Source organism: Eumetopias jubatus, unplaced genomic scaffold (genome assembly GCF_037043125.1).
Source record: "Eumetopias jubatus isolate StellerSeaLion01/CBP00866 unplaced genomic scaffold, mEumJub1_p1.0 scaffold_14, whole genome shotgun sequence".
NCBI classification, from domain to species: domain Eukaryota; kingdom Metazoa; phylum Chordata; class Mammalia; order Carnivora; family Otariidae; genus Eumetopias; species Eumetopias jubatus.
This window is the reverse complement of record NW_028274820.1, coordinates 52,754,311-52,774,681: the sequence shown is the minus strand read 5'-3', so window position 1 is coordinate 52,774,681 and position 20,371 is coordinate 52,754,311. Positions and strand designations below refer to the sequence as shown.

Below are 20,371 nucleotides of genomic sequence, written 5' to 3'. Positions count from 1 at the left end.
TGTAAAGAGGAAAGAGAAAATAAAGCAGAAGAAATATTAAAGAGATAATGACTGAGAACTTCTCAAAAACAGTGAAACTACAGATCCAAAAGATTCCGACCATAACTAGAAAAAAAAATGCCATCAATTCAACTATACAAACAGATAAAACTACACCTAGCACATCACAAACTGCTAAAAACTAAAAATCTTGAAGGCAGCCAGAGAAAAGACATATCACATAAAATCTTGAACTAAAACAGGAATTTTGGCAGATTTCTTAGCAGAAACTATTTAAGCTAGAAAACAATGGAGTGACAACTTCAAAGTTTTCAAAGAAAAAAAGGTCTATCAGAATTCTATACTAACAAAAATATCTTCAAAAAAAATCTTTAAAAGGTGAAATAAAGATTTTTCAGAAAAATAACTGCTGAAGTATTATACTTCTATCAGACCTGAGTTACAAAAAATGGTAAAGAAAATCACTGAGGGTGCTAAAAGTGATAATAATGAAGGCTTTCACATAAAAGAGACCTTTTTTTCTTATTTTTATTCCTTTAAAACATTGACTATCTAAAGCAAAAATAATAAAAATTTTATTGAGGGGTTTAGGACATATGTAAAAATCAGAGGTATCACAACAAAGTATGTAGAATGGAAGGAGAGAACACAAATAAACTGCTATAGGATTTTCGTATTATATATGAAGTAGTATAATATTACCCAGAGGCTGACTTTGATATATATTAATAGGTATAAGTGCTAGAGAAAATACTAAAAATATAGATAAAAAACTAATAAACCAATAGTGGAAATAAAAGATACAATTTTTAAAAATATTCAATCCAAAGGAAAGCAGTAAAAGAAAAAGAAAACAAGCGAAAACCAGATATAACAAATATAAAACAAATAACAAGATGGTCAATTTAAATTCAACCATAGCAAAAACCACTGGTCTAGAATACTGTTACTCAGTTTGGTCCATGGAACCATGGTGGTACCATTCTACAACAAGATAAACAAAAGCAAGCATTTAGCAACTTCTATAGCAATTGTTTAGAATAATTTTATATCTGTTCAATCCAGTAAGAATGAGTTTTTGTTTTATACGTTTTTTTGTATCTCATTTTTAGTAATTCTTTTTTAATGCATTTTACAAAAGCATTGCTGTATGACAGGAAATAAAAAGTAAGCAAGCAAAATCTTGTCCTTTACCACATAATAATTTGAGGAGCACTGATTTCATAAAGAAAGGACTTTCCTCCCAAACTGTACACAGAACTCTATTTGAGTAAGAGAGGTAGAAAGAAAAGGTGAAACTAGAGGTAAAATTAGAAACATGTATTAGGGGGCACCTGGGTGACTCAGTTGGTTAAGCGACTGCCTTCGGCTCAGGTCATGATCCTGGAGTCCCAGGATCAAGTCCCGCATCGGGCTCCCTGCTCGACAGGGAGTCTGCTTCTCCCTTTAACCCTCCCCCCTCTCATGTGCTCTCTCTCTCTCACTCTCTCTAATAAATAAATAAAATCTTTAAAAAAAAAATGAAACGTGTATTAGGTGGGGTGCCTGGGTGGCTCAGACGGTTGAGCAACTGACACTTGATATTAGCTCAGGTCATGATCTCACGGTCATGGAATCGAGTCCCACATAGGGCTCGGTCAGTTGGGGGGTCTACTGGAGAAAATTTTCTCTCTCCCTCTCCCTTTGCCCCTCCCCCAACTTGTGCATGTGCGCATGCATGCATGTTCTCTCTCTAAAATAAGTAAATCTTTAAAAAATGTGTTTTTCTTTTAATTACTGCTTTTTTTTAATAGATTTTACTTATTTATTTGAGAGAGAGAGCGCCCACACAGGAGGTGGGAGAGAAATAGAGGCGGAGGTAGAGGGAGAGAGAATCTCAAGCAGACTCCCCGCTGACTGCAAACCTGACACAGAGCTCAAGCTCTCGACCCTGAGATCATGACCTGAGCCAAAACTACGAGTTGGATGCTTAACTGACTGAGTCACCCAGGCACCCTGTGTAAGTAGTTTTATTAATAAATTAGCCTGCATAAGATAAGTCATATACCAAGAGAGAATGACCACCAATAAGGCCTTAAAAACTACCACTTACAAATTGTTCAAACTTGGACAAGCTTATTAACCATACTCTAAATAAAAATGGAGATACCACCTTCTTCACAGGATTATACTGCCTTTGTCATAGGATTATTATTAGCATTAGTCAATGCACGTAAAGTGCTTAATACAGTGCAACACAATAGTGAAAGCAGTAAGCTCTCAGTAAATGTTCACTAAGAAAAAAATCCCAGAGTTTTGGTTCCAACATTACTTTCTATTCTGCAGCACATCAAAAACAAAAATCATCTGTGATATTGCTGGAAGCCAGAAACTACTTCTAATCAGAAAGCTACATTTTTTTTTTCTTAGCTGCATATGGATCTAGTTCAACTGGAGTTTCCTGAATGAATGTTGGCCTTTTCCAAACACATCCAGCATAGCTCAATCACTGGCACCCGAAACAAGCTAATGCTCTGAAAAGCCGCACATGATAGAAATTAAGCTACCTGTACTGAAAGTGGATGTGAAAGTATTTAAAAGGGAAAGAGAATGACTTAGAAGAAAAGGAATTTAGGCACAGTCTCCTTTGTATAATCTAAACGCAGCTTGTTGATTCTTTTCGGAAATATTCCCAGAGTTAAATATAATACTAGTTTACCCATTAACAGAACAGGTTTCATATGCACTGTGCATGGTTAATGTGGTACATGATTCTTCCACGGATGCCTTGAATATTTCACCCTGAAAGTTGGGAACTAAAACTCCTCAGCCAATACTAAGCAGTAAGCAGCTGCTGCTATGCTATGCTGCTGCCTGGGCCACGGGGCATTTCTGAATAATTGAGTTTAAGCTTAAATAATGATCAGATGCCCCTAGAAACCTCCTGAGAGACACCAGACTCAACAAAGAAATAGGTTTTCATCACAGTACTGATTCTGTGCCATTTTAGGCACATTATATAAAAGTTAAAACTATGAAAGAAATTAAGCATCTTTTTAACTTTTGCATTACAGCAGGTAAAGTATATCATTTAAATTAATCATCCATTGTGGATCAGCTATCCTGATTCGGTAACTTAGAAATTATCTAATATTTTTAAATCACTGAAGTCATTTCAATTTAATTTCTAAGAAACTTTAGTTTTAATTTTTCCACATAGCTTATTCTGTTTTAAGCTCTATACAGTATGGGGCATCTGCAAGCCAAATGTCTTATTTGTTTGTTTTAGGAAATAGAATACCTTTTTTCACTTAAGAGGTATTTGAGAAGTTCAGTATTTTTCTATCCTCAAGCCTCTGTTCTTTTGGTCTAGAGCTGAAGATTCCAGTACGTATTTTCTTTCCAGGAAGAGTAAAAGTGGTGGGAGTAGGAAAGATTCAGAGAGAGAAAAGCCTAGTTTGTTAGTGGATTCAGTGGAAGAGACAATAAAGTCAAATTTATTACCCAAAGAAAGCATAAAGTAAATATCTCTGGTCAGTATCTAAAGAAAGATGTAGGGGATGGATTGGAGTACCAAGTAAGTGCTGGACACTGTGTTAAACATTTTAGAAACATTACCTAATTCATTCCCCATGATAGCCTCATAAAGGTATTTTTAGTCGCTTTTACAAAAGAAGAAACTCAGCTTCAGAGAGCTTAAGTAACTCGAACAGTTACACAGTTGATAAGGCACAGAATTGGGATTTCAATCAAAGTCAACCGTAGATATGGATACTGTTAGGGATGGAATTGTGCTCCCCCAAATGCAAATGATAAAGACCTAACCTCAAAGTGACCATATTTATACATAGGGCCTTTAAAGAGGGAGCGTGACTGGTATCCTTGTAAGTAGAGGAAGAGACACCAGTGATGTACACACACACACACACACACACACACAGAAAAAGTCATGTGAGGACACTGAAAATCTGGCCATCTGCAAACCAAGGAGAGAGGCCTAAGGAGAAACCAATCCTGCCTACAACTTGATCTTGAACTTCTAATCTCTAGAACTATAAAAAAATATATATTTTTAAAACAACATAGAGTTGACCAAATCTTCATTGCTGTCAGGGATAGGATAAAGGCATGTATTTTTCTACCCTGGGCATTAGCATCTCAAGAAGAAAGGGGGAATGATTATTTAAAAAGTTAATCAGGTTTTTTAAGTACATGTTTTTGTTTTGTATGTGTTTGTTTCTTTTCTGTTCTCTCTGGATTTCTTTGCAGTATAGGCTAGTTATATGATGTTCCAAATGCAGGATGACTGTGAAACTTGGAAAGCAATCAATTTTGACTTCATGGGGGTACCTGAGCTATTGTTTAGGAACAGCTTATATTTATATAGCTGTTAGTAAACAACAATTTGTTGTTTAAGTTACCCAGTCAGTGATATCTTTTTACGGCAGGCTGAGCAGACAAATACAGATAGGAACTTAAAAAAAGATTTTCTATATTGTGTGTTCTATAGATCTTTTTTTTTAAGATTTTATTCATTTGAGACACAGAGATACAGAGAGAGAGAGAGAGAGAGCATGAGCAGGGAGAGAGGCAGAGGGAGAGGGAGAAGCAGGCTCCTCGCTGAGCCAGGAGCCCGACGTGGGGCTCGATCCCAGGACCCCGGGATCATGACCTGAGCAGAAGGCAGACGCTTAACCATCTGAGCCACCCAGGTGCCCTCTATAGATCTTTTCTTAATGATATATGATGAGAGCTAGTGTTAAGTGCCATGAGTGCAGGGCTATGGATATCTTTAGGGTCTGACATATAATAGATCCTTAATAAATGTCAAGAAAATCAATTAATGAATGAAAAAAGTTAATTTTATGTAATATATTTCTTGACAGGGTTTGACTGTGGCTAAAAAATCTAAAATGTGAAAATCCACTCCCGACTCAAGTCCCGCATTACATCACTAATTTAGTGAAGAACATTTTTCTATTCTTCAGTTAGCACCACACCTAGATTTACAGCTTTCATGTGCTAACTTTCTCTGGCTTGACAACCAGCAACATCTGGGGTACTCCTAGTGCCCCAGACCTCTGTTGTCATGGTTCACCCCTGCTCCTCATAGAATTTCCATTTTTTATAACTATTGCCCAAAGGAGACAGGCTATCCCTGCAAGTCTTTTTTTTTTTTTTTTAGATTTATTTATTTATTTGAGGGAGACAGAGAGAGAGAAAGAGAGGATCTCAAGCAGACTCCTTGCTGAATGCGGAGCCTGAGTCAGGGCTCAGTCCAACAGCCCTGAGATCATGACCTGAGCCAAAATCAAGAGCTGAACACTCAACCAACTGAGCTACCCAGGCATCCCTATCCCTATAAGTCTTAATCAACCAGATCTTCAGTGTCAAGCTAATTGGAGCCCACTATCTAATTTATCCAGAAAAAATTGATTTTTTAAAAAGTTGATTTAAATTTGGATAAAGTATTACCACATAGTAATGCTGTATTTGATCCCCAAAGGGGCTGACAAACCATGTTTCATTAATCACCTCTACTTCAGAGGTAAATAAATGGAAGCCCAGAAAAATTAAATGATTTGCCCATCCACAGTCACATAGGATCTTGTCACTCAAAGTGTGGTCCCTGGATCAGGAACACTGACATCATATGTATGGGTGTTTATAAGAGAGACAGAATCTTAGGCCCCATCCAGTTCTATTGAATTAGAATCTATATCTTAGAGTTAGAGAAACACTTTTGAAGCAGTGACAATGTAGAGATTTGAATCCAAATATTCCAATATCTAAATCAAGTTTTTCTACCCATGTGCCTCATCACAAGGGCTTCTAAAAACAATCCCCGTTCCGAGCGCCTGGGTGGCTCAGTCGTTAAGCATCTTCCTTGGGCTCAGGTCATGATCCCAGGGTCCTGGGATCAAGCCCTGTATCGGGCTCCCTGCTCAGCGGGAAGCCTGTTTCTCCCTCTTCCACTCCCCCTGCTTGTGTTGCCTCTCTCACTGTGTCTCTTTGTCAAATAAAATCTTAAAAAAAAAAAAAAATCCCTGCTCTCGCCTTACTAGTCACCCTAAAGTGCCATGATTCTAATGGGAGAACACTAGTTGGGTTGTATGATGTCAGGTGAGACCTGAAGGTTTCAGGGCTTTGAAGAAGCTTTTAGATCACACCCTTGAGGTAGCAGCTTATTTATTCTTTGCAAAACAAGACCTAATTAGAGCCACTCATCAGAGTGGAGTAGTGTCCACTCTCTACACACAGTTGCCACAGATAACCTACATCATTACATTTGATCCTCACAATAATGCAATAAGAGAGGCCTGACTGTCCCCATTTTAAAGATGAAGAGGGGCATCTGGGTGGCTCAGTTGGTTAAGCATCCAACTCTCGATTTTGGCTCAGGTCACGATCTCAGGGTCATTAGATCGAGCCCCATGTCAGGCTCTGCGCTCAGAATGGAGCCTGCTTAAAAGATTCTCTCTCCCTCTCCTTCTGCCCCTCCTCCTCCATTCATGCGTGCTCTCTCTCTTCCAAATGAAAGAAAGAAAGAAAAGAAAGAAAGAAAGAGAGAGAGAGAGAGAGAGAGAGAGAGAGAGAGAAAGAAAGAAAGAAAGAAAGAAAGAAAGAAAGAAAGAAAGAAAGAAAGAAAGAAAGAAAGAAAGAAAGAAAGAAAGAAAAGAAAAGAAAAGAAAAGAAAAGAAAAGAAAAGAAAAGAAAAGAAAGAAAGAAAGAGAAAAAACTAACTGACTTCAGATATATAATAATTACTAAAAGAGACTGCATTGCCGATTTCTCTGACTCCAGGTCTGGACAGAAGGACATATCTCCTAAAATCATAAAACCACTCAGGGTGAGTTCTGCTGTTATGTAGATAGCAATACTTCAAAAACTCTCGAGAGCCTTCTATAACTCTAGGTGACTGTCACTTTTTCCTCTCATATGATAATGTTGAGAGTCATATTTCTGGGCTGAGGACCTATGGTATTCTTTATTCTTTGGTCGGCTCTGCAGCCTTTAACAATGGGTGTTCTCCCTTCTCCATGCGATACAACATGCCAGTTCTTTGAATGTATATATTCATTTCACGTTGGATGTTCTGCTGAAATCTTGAGACTTTTGAAATGGAGTTGGGATGGATTTATGATGACAATGGGTGGGGAACCCACATGCTTCCTCTCTTTTGTTCCACAATGGGAAGAACACATGAATGACAGCCCATTCCTTTGGGATCACTTGTAGGTTATAATGCCCACACCTTAGCTTCTTTAGTCATGGTGAGATGAAAAAGAACTAGAGTGGCTATAGGGCGGACCTTCAGATTCCAAGTAAAACCATGGATATGATGAATGAATACTGTGACCGATATTCCATATGGAAAGAAGGCGTGAACTATTAATGGAGCAGCTGGAAGAGACAAGGGGCATGCCATGTACATTAATGCTCTACCACAGACCCCCTTCCAATATGATCAACTGCTTTCTGGCAGCCCTACTGACCTTGCATGTACAATTTCTAAGTCACCCTCCATCTTCAGAAAAATAACCCATTTATGTGTCAGTGATAAGAATAAGTACAGGAACATATTTGTTGTGGCAAAATGCTACATCTTGAGACTCTAAGGATTCTTAAGATACTAGTGGACTCAAGGATTTGCCAATAATATACGAATTCTTGTGGGTTATGTGGTCATTCAAAAGAGTCCTTATTGTTGTTATTCACAGTAATCTGGTCAGTCCTATCAAGACTGAGTTAGAAATAGAGCCAAGTAATACCATCTCAGTATTTTCTTACTACTTTATTTAATCTGATGAACATACTGTGGAAAGGGTATTTCATAATATTCTAATCCTTGTAATCACTAGACAGTGCATATTAGATCCCTGCTCCTACCAAGACAGCTTAATTAACTCTGACCCAGTAGGTGTGTGAAATGAGAGTCTAAATCTTCCCACAGTAGTTTGGTCCAATGGCAGAGGTTTTTCACTGTCTAGTTTGAATTAAAATGCTGTGTAGAGGTTCATAATTTTTTGCCCCAAATTAATGATGTCTGAGTGCATGGATTTAATACTTCATAGGAATTACAATAAAAAGAATGTTCTTGGCAAAAGGAACAATTGTGCTTTCTTATGGCAAGGCTTATTCTCATTTGGGAAATGAGTGCTGATAATCACATGAGATTGACATTATGGTGAGTTGTGTGTGTATAGTACTGTGTTTAAGAGCTTGGGAATCAAGAGATCTCTACTTCACCACCTACTAATTGTGTGACTTGAACAAGTTAGTCCCCTCTCTGAGCCTCAGTTTCCTTTTCTGCAGAATAGGAAGCCTCAGTTACACCTTTCGTAACAAGACTTCTGGGAATGCTGTGAGGATTAAAAGACATGAGGTAGGTTATCATTGGGAGCTGCATGTAAAGAATGGCTACTCTCTGATGTGAGACTGAATTAGTCCAGTTCTATGAGAATCAATAGGTATGTCTGAAAGGGTTCTCTGTCCTTACTGAGGCCAGAACATCTCGCCTAATAGATCATCCCTTCATTAAGTCAATCTTCTGGGTCAAAGTTAAGTGTTATAATTTTAGTTAGATGTTTAGAGTACAGCCCTATAAAACTCAGCTGAAATTTTTTATTGATTCATCCCATTTAATAATGAAGACACTGAGTATCACAAACAGAAAGTTAATAGAAAAACAGCCCTGAATTTCAGACTCCAAAGTTTGTGTTCCTTGTGCTATATACATGCAACACACAATTCGTCATGACAAATAGAGAAGTCATCATACTCTGCCTCATGCACTAATCTAATGGGGTCAATAAATCAGTCACCCTGAATCTAGCAGCTCAGATATAAATCAGCAAGGACCAGCTACAGACAACTGAGGACACAATATAATACTGTCTATTAAAGAAGCAGCTAAAATGTACATGTAAAACCACTGGGAAATATAATGCAAATATCAGGGCATTACAGGTGTTAGAGTATTGTATCTAATTTGCAGCTGCACAATTTAAATAGGAAACTACGTCCAAATAATGTTCCCAGGAACTGGGAACCCCAAAGCACATAATGCTGCTAAGATCTGGAGCTATCCTGATATCTCACAGCCACAGCTTGGCTAATTGTGCCCCCACTTTCAAGCTCCTCCATAACTCCAAGGTCAGATCTTAAAAGAGATTTCGGGATCTCAAGGTGTGACTATAAATCCACCACACCTCAATCCAGGAGTCAAAAAGGAGGCCAGGAATTCTGTGTGTTCTAGATACAACAACCCTACCCCCCAAGATGGTCACATTTTCATAGGCAGGAGTGAAGATGGGGACCCAGAACTCTGAGCAGTCTTGACAAGCCTACTCTGGTGCCCCCTATTATCCCTCCTTAAGTTAATCACCACAAGAAGCCCAGATGCCCAGATCATCCCTCACTCATCAATGCTAAGCTCCAAAAGGTAACACTTCCCATTAACCACCACTTCTGTCCCCAGATTCCATACCATCTTCTTTCCTTGCTTTCTTCTCTACATAATATTCATCATTACGAACACATATTTGAACTAATGGGTATTTGTTTCTCTGTCTTCCCCACAAGAATATAAGTTCCACCAGGATAGAATTTTTCTTCTGTTTTACTCATTGCTGTACTTACAGTTCCTGGCTTATAATAAGCTATCAATAAATACTTATTAACAAGTGAATAAATGAGTGAATGAATTCTGCCCCAAATTGAGGTAGCCTCCAGAAGCTATAAGTAGTTTACGTCTAAAGCCAATTAGTATTGGGTATCTGACTTCTTTCATACTTGCTTTTAATAGAATAGTTAGCTGACGCTGGATAATGCACTCACTAGCTCTCAAAATGAAGATATGATGCCTCTGTCAAAGAAAGCTGAGAAAGGAAGGCTGTCTTGTACAAATATTTAATTAGAAAAATAACTTTGGATCTCATTCAATGAAAAGACCAGATATTTTGCCTTCAGTCCATATCACCATGGACTCCCAGGTCCTTCTCACCAAAGCTGATGAATATAAAGGGAGGAAGATTAACACAGAGTAAAGTGGTATCCATAATAAGGGATATGAGTGAGAACTGAAAAGAAAATAAAAAATTTAGAAGAAGAATATGCAGCTAGAGTTGCTCCATACTTAGCACATAGGAGTCTCTCAATACCTGTTTATTTAAAATTGAATGAATAATGTTGAAATGTCTAAAGGAGAGGCAATAGGTCAAGGGGGAAAAAAGTAATGTCTTTAGCAGCAAAGAATTTCACTATGTTTGGGCCTTATTTTTTATTTCTTTGAATGGAAACACTTCAAAATGGTACAGGATCACTTTAAAGGATATTTACATGTGTCCACAATAAATATTAATTAGAGACCATATATACCATATTATTTAGAATATGGTAACAAAATAAACTAACCAAGTGATTTTGGATGCGTGTCATTTTCAAATATAGCAGTCTTTTAATAGTCTTCATTTAAAAGCTTTGTTGCTAAGATAAGTCGTTGATTAGTCTTTCAAGTCCTTAATTTCACTTATTATTTTAATCTTAAAATAAGACCTTGTACAGTAATAACGATGCTGCTTGCCTAGAAGTCAGGAGCTATAGGTTCTACCCAGGAGTTTGGAATGATTAAGTCCGAGGGAATATGCCATGAACTGCCTGTTATGGCTCAAGCATTCAGTAAACTAATTTTAGTTTTGGATTTTGAAAAATGATATAATCTGAAAAATGGAGAAATTACGCTTTACTAAACTTTCTCTGTCAAAATACTTAACAAAGAGAAATCCAATAATGTTGTATCAATATTCTGTGGTGGATATTAGTTTGTTGTAGGGATGAGTATCTGGATCAGAAACTATCCAGGGTAGAAATATGACAAATGAAAATATTAATGCAGTTTTTTCACTTTGGTGAGATGGGCCAGGATTTAGCTGCCTTCCAAGCTGCACAACATAGAAACTGACCAAAGATTCCTTTTTCTAAGTAGTTCTGTTTCCTTTATCAACTCTAAAAGTTCATCTAAAGTCAGGCCTTATGTTTTCTTGACAGTCAGAAGTGGCAACCAGCAGATGATTGTATATTCAAATTTATTCAAGTACTTTTTTTAATTTCTCAGAGTTTTTGTTTCATAGAACTATAAATTTCTTGAATTCAAAGCTTAATGTTCATCAAATCCATTTACCTTTAGCAACAGGAGAGTCTAAGTTTCAATTTCTTTGGAGAAATCGAATTACAGACCAGAGAAAAATTATAGAACAAGAAATTCCAGAAATGGATATATTTTCTTCTTCTCTGCGTTTGACATTACTTTGGTTGACAGTGTTGCTCATATAGTTTTTATAGGTGTTGTGGTCCTGAGAATGTGAAAAACACATGCGTACAGCTTTGATGATGGCATTTTTAAGGTATCTCATGTTGACAACAGAAGAATTTTAATAGCTATTCTTATATTCATGTGTACTTTAAATAAGAAAATGAAAGTGGAATTTCAAAATGTGTCCTGTTGTGCTTAGCCATAAAGTAAAAGCAATAGAAATTATTTAATCACAAATGAGATACTACAGCTAAGTGAATTAGGGAGGAAGTTAAGCTTTTCATTTCTAATTGTCCTCTTTCCTACAATGAACATTAGACACTTAAAAGATTACATACAATTTTACTTTTGGTAGTAAACACAGTTATGTATATATGTTTATTTCTGTGGGGAGTGTCATCTACTTCCCTGCAACTGTTACTGAGTATATACAATTAGCATAATCTATGCAATATTAGAAAATTCCTTTGTTATTTAGAAGGAATTTCCTAGCTTGCATAATATTTTGTACTGTATTTTCCACATCTGGGGCAACATGATTTTTTGTAGAATCCACATCATGAACCAAAACTCTGAAACAATTTCATTAGGGCAGCTTATCAGTTTTACTTTTTCCAGGGGCTATGGGGTGTTCCTGCCAGTATCATTTGCATCCAGTTTAAAAAACCAATGAAAATCCAAATAGGAGAAGGGGAGATGGGGAAAAGACAGATCCCAAATATTAATGGATCCTCACTGTGCTGGAGGGAAGAGGGCTGTGATGCATCTCTGATAGCAGCAGTGGAGGAAATGAACCACTGACTGCAAGCCAGGTTTGAGCTGAGCATTAATACAGGGGAAATCAACATTATCCTGATTACTGCATGTAAGAAACAGATGCCACCCCCACCTCTTCTGCAGATGTAACAACAGGCACTGTGCCTGCTTAGGATAACTGGGTGGGAATAGCACATAATGCATATACTTATGATAAAAGGAAGGGGTTCCTGACTCAATATCAAAACTTCAGAACATACAAATTTTGGCATAAACATTAGGTTTTTTGTTGTTGTTGCTTTAGGGAAAAAAATTCCTTACTAATCAGCAATAGCTTAGTGTGACTGTTAAAAATATGGTGTGTTATTATGGCCTAAACAATTAATGTCTGGATATGCACCCCCATACCCCTCCCACAAACTCATACAAATATGTCATTCCCCATCATTCTTGAAATTTTATTTAGCTTATTACTACTCAAATAGTCCCAACAACGCTCTTCTTTCTTTTCTGTTCTGGAAGCCCCCTTCTCTGTGTTCTCAAAGCACATTTGTCCAAAGCAGCACAATGAACAGGCTATGAGCAACTGAGAAGAGTGGTCTCATTAGTCTTTGCATTCCTGCACCTTATCTAATCACTGGCAAAAAGTCTTCTTTTTCCTGCCCTTCACTCTTCATTTCATGGCAATATGTTATATCTTCTAAATAACTGATTGTGTTTCAAAGAAAACCACTCTAAATAGGAGAAAAATGTATTAATCAAATATTTCTGTTACACTGAATTTAACTATATGTCCACAGATTTGGTCATAAAATAAATCATTTTCTGATATTATAATACAAAAGAGAAAGTCAGAGAGGTCCTTTAAAAGACTTGCCACCAGAACATTTTTTTTCTTTTTTTTTTTTTTTTACTGTTATGGGGAAGACCCAATGTAACGTAACGGGTAAAATAATACAAAGATACAAATGTAGTAGAAAATAGCAAACAATTTTCTTTTGAGTGTGTGTGTGTGTGTGTGTGTGTGTGTGTATACATGTAGTATTTACATATATGTAAATTTTGTATATCAGAGGGGAGAGCTTACATTTTAAGTCTGACAGAATGAAAGAAAACTTGAGACATTCCATCTAAACCTGCCTCCTGTACAGTGAGTATAGTTAGTACATAACTGAAATGTCTGCTGAAAACCTCAGGGCAATTGAAATGAGCCCTAAATTACCTCTCCATAACCACCTAATCCCTTTCCCCATCTCTCCCTTTCCAAATCACAAAAATGACATCTCTAACCTCCACAGTGTGTCAGATTTAGGAGTAATCAAACAGAATACCGACAGAGTAAAAGTTTGTAATAAAAAGCCAGCCTCGTGTTCACAGACTGACTGAGTTGCTGCTGGAGAAGGAACCTTGATTAAACCTCACAGAGCCTCATTTTTGGCACATCTTTGACCAGTTAGGCGGGTCCAGGTTCTGCCCATGCTCAGCAATTCCTCATTCCTCCTAGGGAACTGTTCTACCTCTTCCACAGCTCCTCCTCCTCCAATTAAGGGTCTGACACTGCCCATTGACCACATTTATTTTTCTGCCTTTTGGCACCAGGAGATTGTCTGTTGTAGGATAAAAGTGGAATTCTCTGCTGTCTGCAGGGCTTTCCCCAGGGAACAGAGCATGAAACCCAAACTTATATATAAAATCATATCCTGTTTGCAAACATCATATTCCCTTTGCTTCTCACTAATCTGGTCCTGTAAACCCCAGCACAGCTTGAGAGCCCATTCCTCATCTAAACAAATGCCATAAGCTCCTTTATACTTTTACAACCATGTCAAAAAATAATATTGCCTGCCAATAGTGATGTGATTGGAGTTGCCTCCTCCGAGCCATAAAAGAAGTGCAGAATCTGTTATCAATTTCTCTAAGTGTATCAAGGGAATTATGGGTCGATTCAGTTCCAAGTTATAAATGACAACTCAAAAGCCGCAGAAGTGTTTGAAGCTGGGAGCTGATGACGACATTATCATAAAAGCCTGCTCGTCCTTGCTTTTGTGGTTTTTTTTTGTGGCCTATCAAGTGAAGAGGGAAAAATAAAGCTGAGAAATGATTTCAAGATTTCTTCACACAGCAGCAGGTCAGATGGCCAGAAAAAATGATCACTATTTTTAGTGATATACCCTTAGGAGTGAGAACTAAAGTGGTCCTGCACTGGCTTTTATTTCCAGAGTCCCTTAATTATCTATTTCATTAGATGATGGCCAAGTCCTGGGATTTGGTAAAATGCTCTCTGCAACTGAGGCATTTTCTTGTAGTGCAATCACACACTAATGAGAAGTGAGTCTTGCCATAGTAACAAACAAAAGGAGAACCAAACAAAAAGGAATTTAGAAACCCTTGCAATTGTCACTCAAAATGCAATTCTGGAAAATATACTTTAAAGCACCTTACATACCATTTGCCCATTGAGCAACCTAACCAACTACTGGCAAATTATCACAAGCAAAGAGTCCACTTATCATGATGAGCACTGGGTAATGTTTAGAATTGTTGAATCACTGTATTTTACACCTAAAACTAATATAACACTATATGTTAACTATACTGTAATTTAAAAACTTAAAAATTATCATATGCAATTTTAGGAGAAAACTTAATAAGAAGTAGGGATTTTCTGATTTCACAATGTCCTAGGTAGTCTCCCCAGAAGCCAGTCAATCCATCAGACTTCAGTAGGTATATATTAAAGCCACCTAGTAGCATGGTGTATATTCTAGGGACTGGAGTTTACTTTAATAATTGGGGAGTATTAAGTATTTTGGAATTTAAACCAATAATGTGAACTGGAAGAGTGCCTTAACACAAGAGCAATTTTGGTGGTTTCCAAGTTCTCTGAAGTGCCCCATGTTGTGAAGTTGGGCCACTCTCAGTTCATACTGGCTATCTTTGTATATTTAATATGTCTAGGACTGTCCCAAAAGTAAAAATTTAGACTGGTACAAATCTAGAGGATTCTCTTAGGACTTATATCAAAACACAAGATCTGAAGGGCAAGAAGGTTTCTGAATGCCTAAGAACACAACTTGGTTTCTGGAAAAGAAAAAAAAAAGGCCAAATCAAACTAGTTCTCTAGAGTACCAACATAGATAAGCTTGTGCGTGCACACACACGATCATACACATGTTCACATTCACTTGGACCTACATAAAACCACCAGAAGACCTTCAGAAGACCAAGAGGTGAATCTAATAAACAGAAGTGCCTCTCTCCAGCCTTCTCCAGCACTGAAGTCAAACTGATCCAGTCTTCCACCTCCTGTCTCTGCTTGCTGAAGCTAGATTTACCTACTACCATTGCTGCCACCAAGGATAAAGTCAGTGTTTGGGGACATTATTAAGGACTTATTTTATGATACTGACTGTGCTTTGTGTGGGACATACAGGGACAAAAGCAGTACTCATTCTTCATTCCTTGGGCACTTCCAAGAGTTTACTAGAGCAGTTCTAGCTGAAGAATAAGAAGTTACCTTGGATGCATTCCTAGAGATGTATCAACTACCAAAATTGAACCAGGAAGAAATAGAAAACCTGAACAGATCTATAACCACTAAGGAAATTGAAGCAGTCATCAAAAATCTCCCAACAAACAAAAGCCCAGGGCCAGATGGCTTCCCAGGGGAATTCTACCAAACATTTAAAGAAGAATTAATACCTATTCTCCTGAAACTGTTCCAAAAAATAGAAATGGAAGGAAAACTTCCAAACTCATTTTATGAGGCCACCATCACCTTGATCCCCAAACCAGACAAAGACCCCATCAAAAAGGAGAATTACAGACCAGTATCCTTGATGAACATGGATGCAAAAATTCTCACCAAAATACTAGCCAATAGGATCCAACAGTACATTAAAATGATTATTCACCACGACCAAGTGGGATTTATCCCTGGGCTGCAAGGTTGGTTCAATATCCGCAAACCAATGTGATACAATATATTAACAAAAGAACAAGAATCATATGATCCTCTCAATAGATGCAGAAAAAGCATTTGACAAAGTACAGCATCCTTTCTTGATCAAAACTCTTCAGAGTATAGGGATAGAGGGTACATACCTCAATATCATAAAAGCTATCTAGGAAAAACCTACAGCGAATATCATTCTCAATGGGGAAAAACTGAGAGCTTTCCCCCTAAGGCCAGGAACACGACAGGGATGTCCACTATCACCACTGCTATTCAACACAGTATTAGAAGTCCTAGCCACAGCAATCAGACAACAAAAAGAAATCAAAGGCAACCAAATCGGCAAGTAGGAAGTCAAACTCTCACTCTTTGCAGATGATATGATACTTTATGTGGAAAACCCAAAAGACTCCACCCCAAAACTGCTAGAACTCATACAGGAATTCAGTAAAGTGGCAGGATATAAAATCAATGCACAGAAATCAGTGGCATTCCTATAGACCAACAAGACAGAAGAGAGAGAAATTAAGGAGTTGATCCCATTTACAATTGCACCCAAAACCATAAGATACCTAGGAATAAATGTAACCAAAGAGGCAAAGGATCTGTACTCAGAAAACTATAAAATACTCATGAAAGAAATTGAGGAAGACACAAAGAAATGGAAAAATGTTCCATGCTCATGGATTGGAAGAACAAACATTGTGAAGATGTCAGTGCTACCTAGAGCAATCTACACATTCAATGCAATCCCCATCAAAATACCATCCACTTTTTTCAAAGAAATGGAACAAATAATCCTAAAATTTGTATGGAACCAGAAAAGACCTCGAATAGCCAGAGGAATGTTGAAAAAGAAAAGCAAAGCTAGCGGCATCACAATTCCGGTCTTCCGGTTCTATTACAAAGCTGTCATCATCAAGACAGTATGGTACTGGCACAACAGACACATAGATCAGTGGAACAGAATCGAGAGCCCAGAAATGGACCCTCAACTCTCTGGTCAACTAATCTTTGACAAAGCAGGAAAGAATGTCCAATGGCAAAAAGACAGTCTCTTCAACAAATGGTGTTGGGAAAATTGGACAGCCACATGCAGAAGAATGAAACTGGACCATTTCCTTACTCCACAGACAAAAACAGACTCAAAATGCTTGAAAGACCTAAATGTGAGACAGGAGTCCTTCAAAATCTGAAAAGAGAACACAGGCAGCAACCTCTTCGACCTCAGCCACAGCAACTTCTTCCTAGAAACATCGCCAAAGGCAAGGGAAGCAAGGGCAAAAATGAACTATTGGGACCTCATCAAGATAAAAAGCTTTTGCATAGCAAAAGAAACAGTCCACAAAACAAAAAGACAACTGACAGAATGGGAGAAGATATTTGCAAATGACATATCAGATAAAGGGCTAGTATCCAAAATCTATAAAGAACTTATCAAACTCAACACCCAAAGAACAAATAATCCAATCAAGAAATGGGCAGAAGACATGAACAGACATTTTTCCAAAGAAGACATCCAAATGGCCAACAGACACATGAAAATTGCTCAACATCGCTTGGCATCAGGGAAATCCAAATCAAAACCTCAATGAGATACCACCTCACACCAGTCAGAATGGCTAAAATTCACAAGTCAGGAAATGACAGATGTTGGTGGGGATGTGAAGAAAGTGCAGAGGTTCACAAACAAAATGTGCTGCAAGGCAAAGTACTCCTACACTGTTGGTGGGAATGCAAGCTGCTGCAACCACTCTGGAAAACAGGAATGGAGGTTCCTCAAAAAGTTGAAAATAGAGCTACCATACGATCCAGCAATTGCACTACTGGGTATTTACCACAAAGATACAAATGTAGGGATCCGAAGGGGTACATGCACCCCGATGTTTATAGCAGCAATGTCCACAATAGCCAAACTGTGGAAAGAGCCAAGATGCCCATCAACAGATGAATGGATAAAGAAGATGCGGTATATATATGTATACATACATACACACACACACACACACACACACACACACACACACACACACACTGGAATATTATGCAGCATCAAAAGGAATGAGATCTTGCCATCTGCAATGGCGTGGATAGAACTGGAGGATGTTATGCTGAGCGAAATAAGTCAATAAGAGAAAGACATGTATCATATGACCTCACTGATATGAGGAATTCTTAATCTCAGGAAACAATTGAGGGTTGCTAGAGTGGTGGGGGGTGGCTGGGTGATAGACATTGGGGAGGGTATGTGCTACAGTGAGCGCTGTGAATTGTGCGAGACTGTTGAATCACAGATCTGTACCTCTGAAACAAATAATACAATATATGTTAAAAAGAAAAGAAAAGAAGAAGAAGAAGATAGCAGGAGGGGAAAAATGAAGGGGGGAAATCGGAGGGGGAGACAAACCATGAGAGATGATGGACTCGGAAAAACAAACCAAGGGTTCTAGAGGGGAGGGGGTGGGAGGATGGGTTAGCCTGGTGATGGGTATTAAAGAGGGCACGTTCTGCATGGAGCACTGGGTGTTATACACAAACAATGAATCTTGGAACACTACAACAAAAAGTAATGATGCCATGTATGGTGATTAACATAACAATAAAAAATCTAAAAATTTTTTAAAAAGTAGCTAAAACTATGAAAAAAATAAAAATCACAGTTCTTGGGTCGAAGAAAAAAATAATAACTATTTTACAAAGCTCTTATAAACCTCAGTTGTATGATAGCAAACTGTAAAATCCAAGCAGATATTGGTTGTTGTAGTTGCCATTCTTATTTCTAGAGAGGGCAGAATCATAGGTGAAGGAATAGAAAGATTATCCTTGTGAAATCTAGAATCACTAAAACGACAGAATTAACTTAAAATATATGGGATTTCCCTGTATAAAATTTAGTTATAGCAAAATATTGCCTAAAATATGACATACACAGTTCTTTCCCTTCAATATTCAAGAAGCCTACGTGATTTAAATTTCTCAGTCCTTGAAACTTGATCTAGAATTATGTTGTCCTAACATGACTTAACACTTAGTTCTATAGGATGACAGTTTGCTACTGGTAAGGGTTAACTTTAAATACAGTTCAGGTTAAAGGATGTGTTCTAATCATCCACAAAAATGTAGACATTTTTCTTCATATGTCACTGGATTCAAATAAATTTGTCCTTGAAATGTGGCATAAATATCCTGGGTGGAAAAAGGCTTTGTTAATTACTGAAGACAAAAATGGCCCTAGAGGTTCACAAACAAAATGTGCTACAAGGCAAAGCACTTTGTGAAGTTAATGCTATTTTCATCAGGAATATAATGTACTTGCATATTCAGTGTGACTCTATTAAGAACAGAATTCTGCTGCAAAACTGTTAAACCCTCTTGGGTTACCTTTTCTCCAGCTACATAAAAGTCTAGCAAAGCTAACTTTACAGGCACGTGACCTGTGCAGTCCCACAGAGCCCTAGAGTTAGAAGAGCCCCACAGTTGGATTAATTCACTGTGTTACCACCTTGAAATTCTTAATAAGTTTTGAGCACAGAGATTTGCATGTTTACTGGGAATTGAGCCCTATAAATTATTAGCCAATCCTGAAGTCTAGGATAACTTCTACGGAGACACGGCCTGAATAGATAAATCAAAGGAGATATTTTTGGCAATTTATGTTATTTAAAAGCAGTAAACAAACTCATACTTACCCCAAGTCCACCACAAGGTAATGAAGAAAAAAACTTTTGAGAGGCATCACCTACACGTTAAGAAGACATGTAAAAAAATATATCAATTGGGAATATAATTATAATTTTAAAAATTTTAGTGCTTATTAACACATAATATCATGTCACATAGGATTTATCACTTGATTCAGAAGAAAATTAATCAAATTTTAAATAGGTAAAAACTTAAAGCAAATGAATTATTATTACATCTAGAGTCTATTGCCCCACATGAAAAAACCACATACCTATGATATTTGAGTCTCAAAAAATTTTTAGCTGCCCTACGCATCATTTATCACATCTTTTATATACATTTTACTTAAAATAACTCAGCTATTCTCTGAGTGTATCCCTCTAAAGTGATGTTTTGAGCCACAAGTTTTTGAAAAATACTGTCATTTTTTAAATGTTTTAAATATTAAAACATCTACTCAAATACACAGACTTATTCTCAATTTCTACTTCAGATATAACTAAGACAAAGTATATTATAAGCCTCTTCAAAGTCCACTTTTTAAACAAACAAGTCAGAAAACACTATAATAAGGATAACCCTTTTAGGAAATCTATATAATGTAAATAGAAATATATCTTCTTTAAAATGTATACCAAAGTCTTGCTTGTGACTGTCAATTGATATTTCATGGAATTTTTAAT

At 37.3% G+C, this 20,371-nt stretch overlaps 1 protein-coding gene across 5 annotated transcripts in view; it reads right to left on the bottom strand.

Annotated features, from left to right (window-relative positions):
* Nucleotides 1–20,371, bottom strand: part of HDAC9 (histone deacetylase 9) — a 733,933-nt gene that overhangs the window by 245,990 nt on the left and 467,572 nt on the right. For all 5 annotated transcript variants that reach the window (XM_088018628.1, XM_088018630.1, XM_088018632.1 and 2 more), the window contains one exon: nucleotides 19,694–19,743. In XM_088018628.1, coding sequence (XP_087874754.1) covers nucleotides 19,694–19,743 — 50 coding nt within the window. The remainder of the gene's footprint in view (nucleotides 1–19,693; nucleotides 19,744–20,371) is intronic.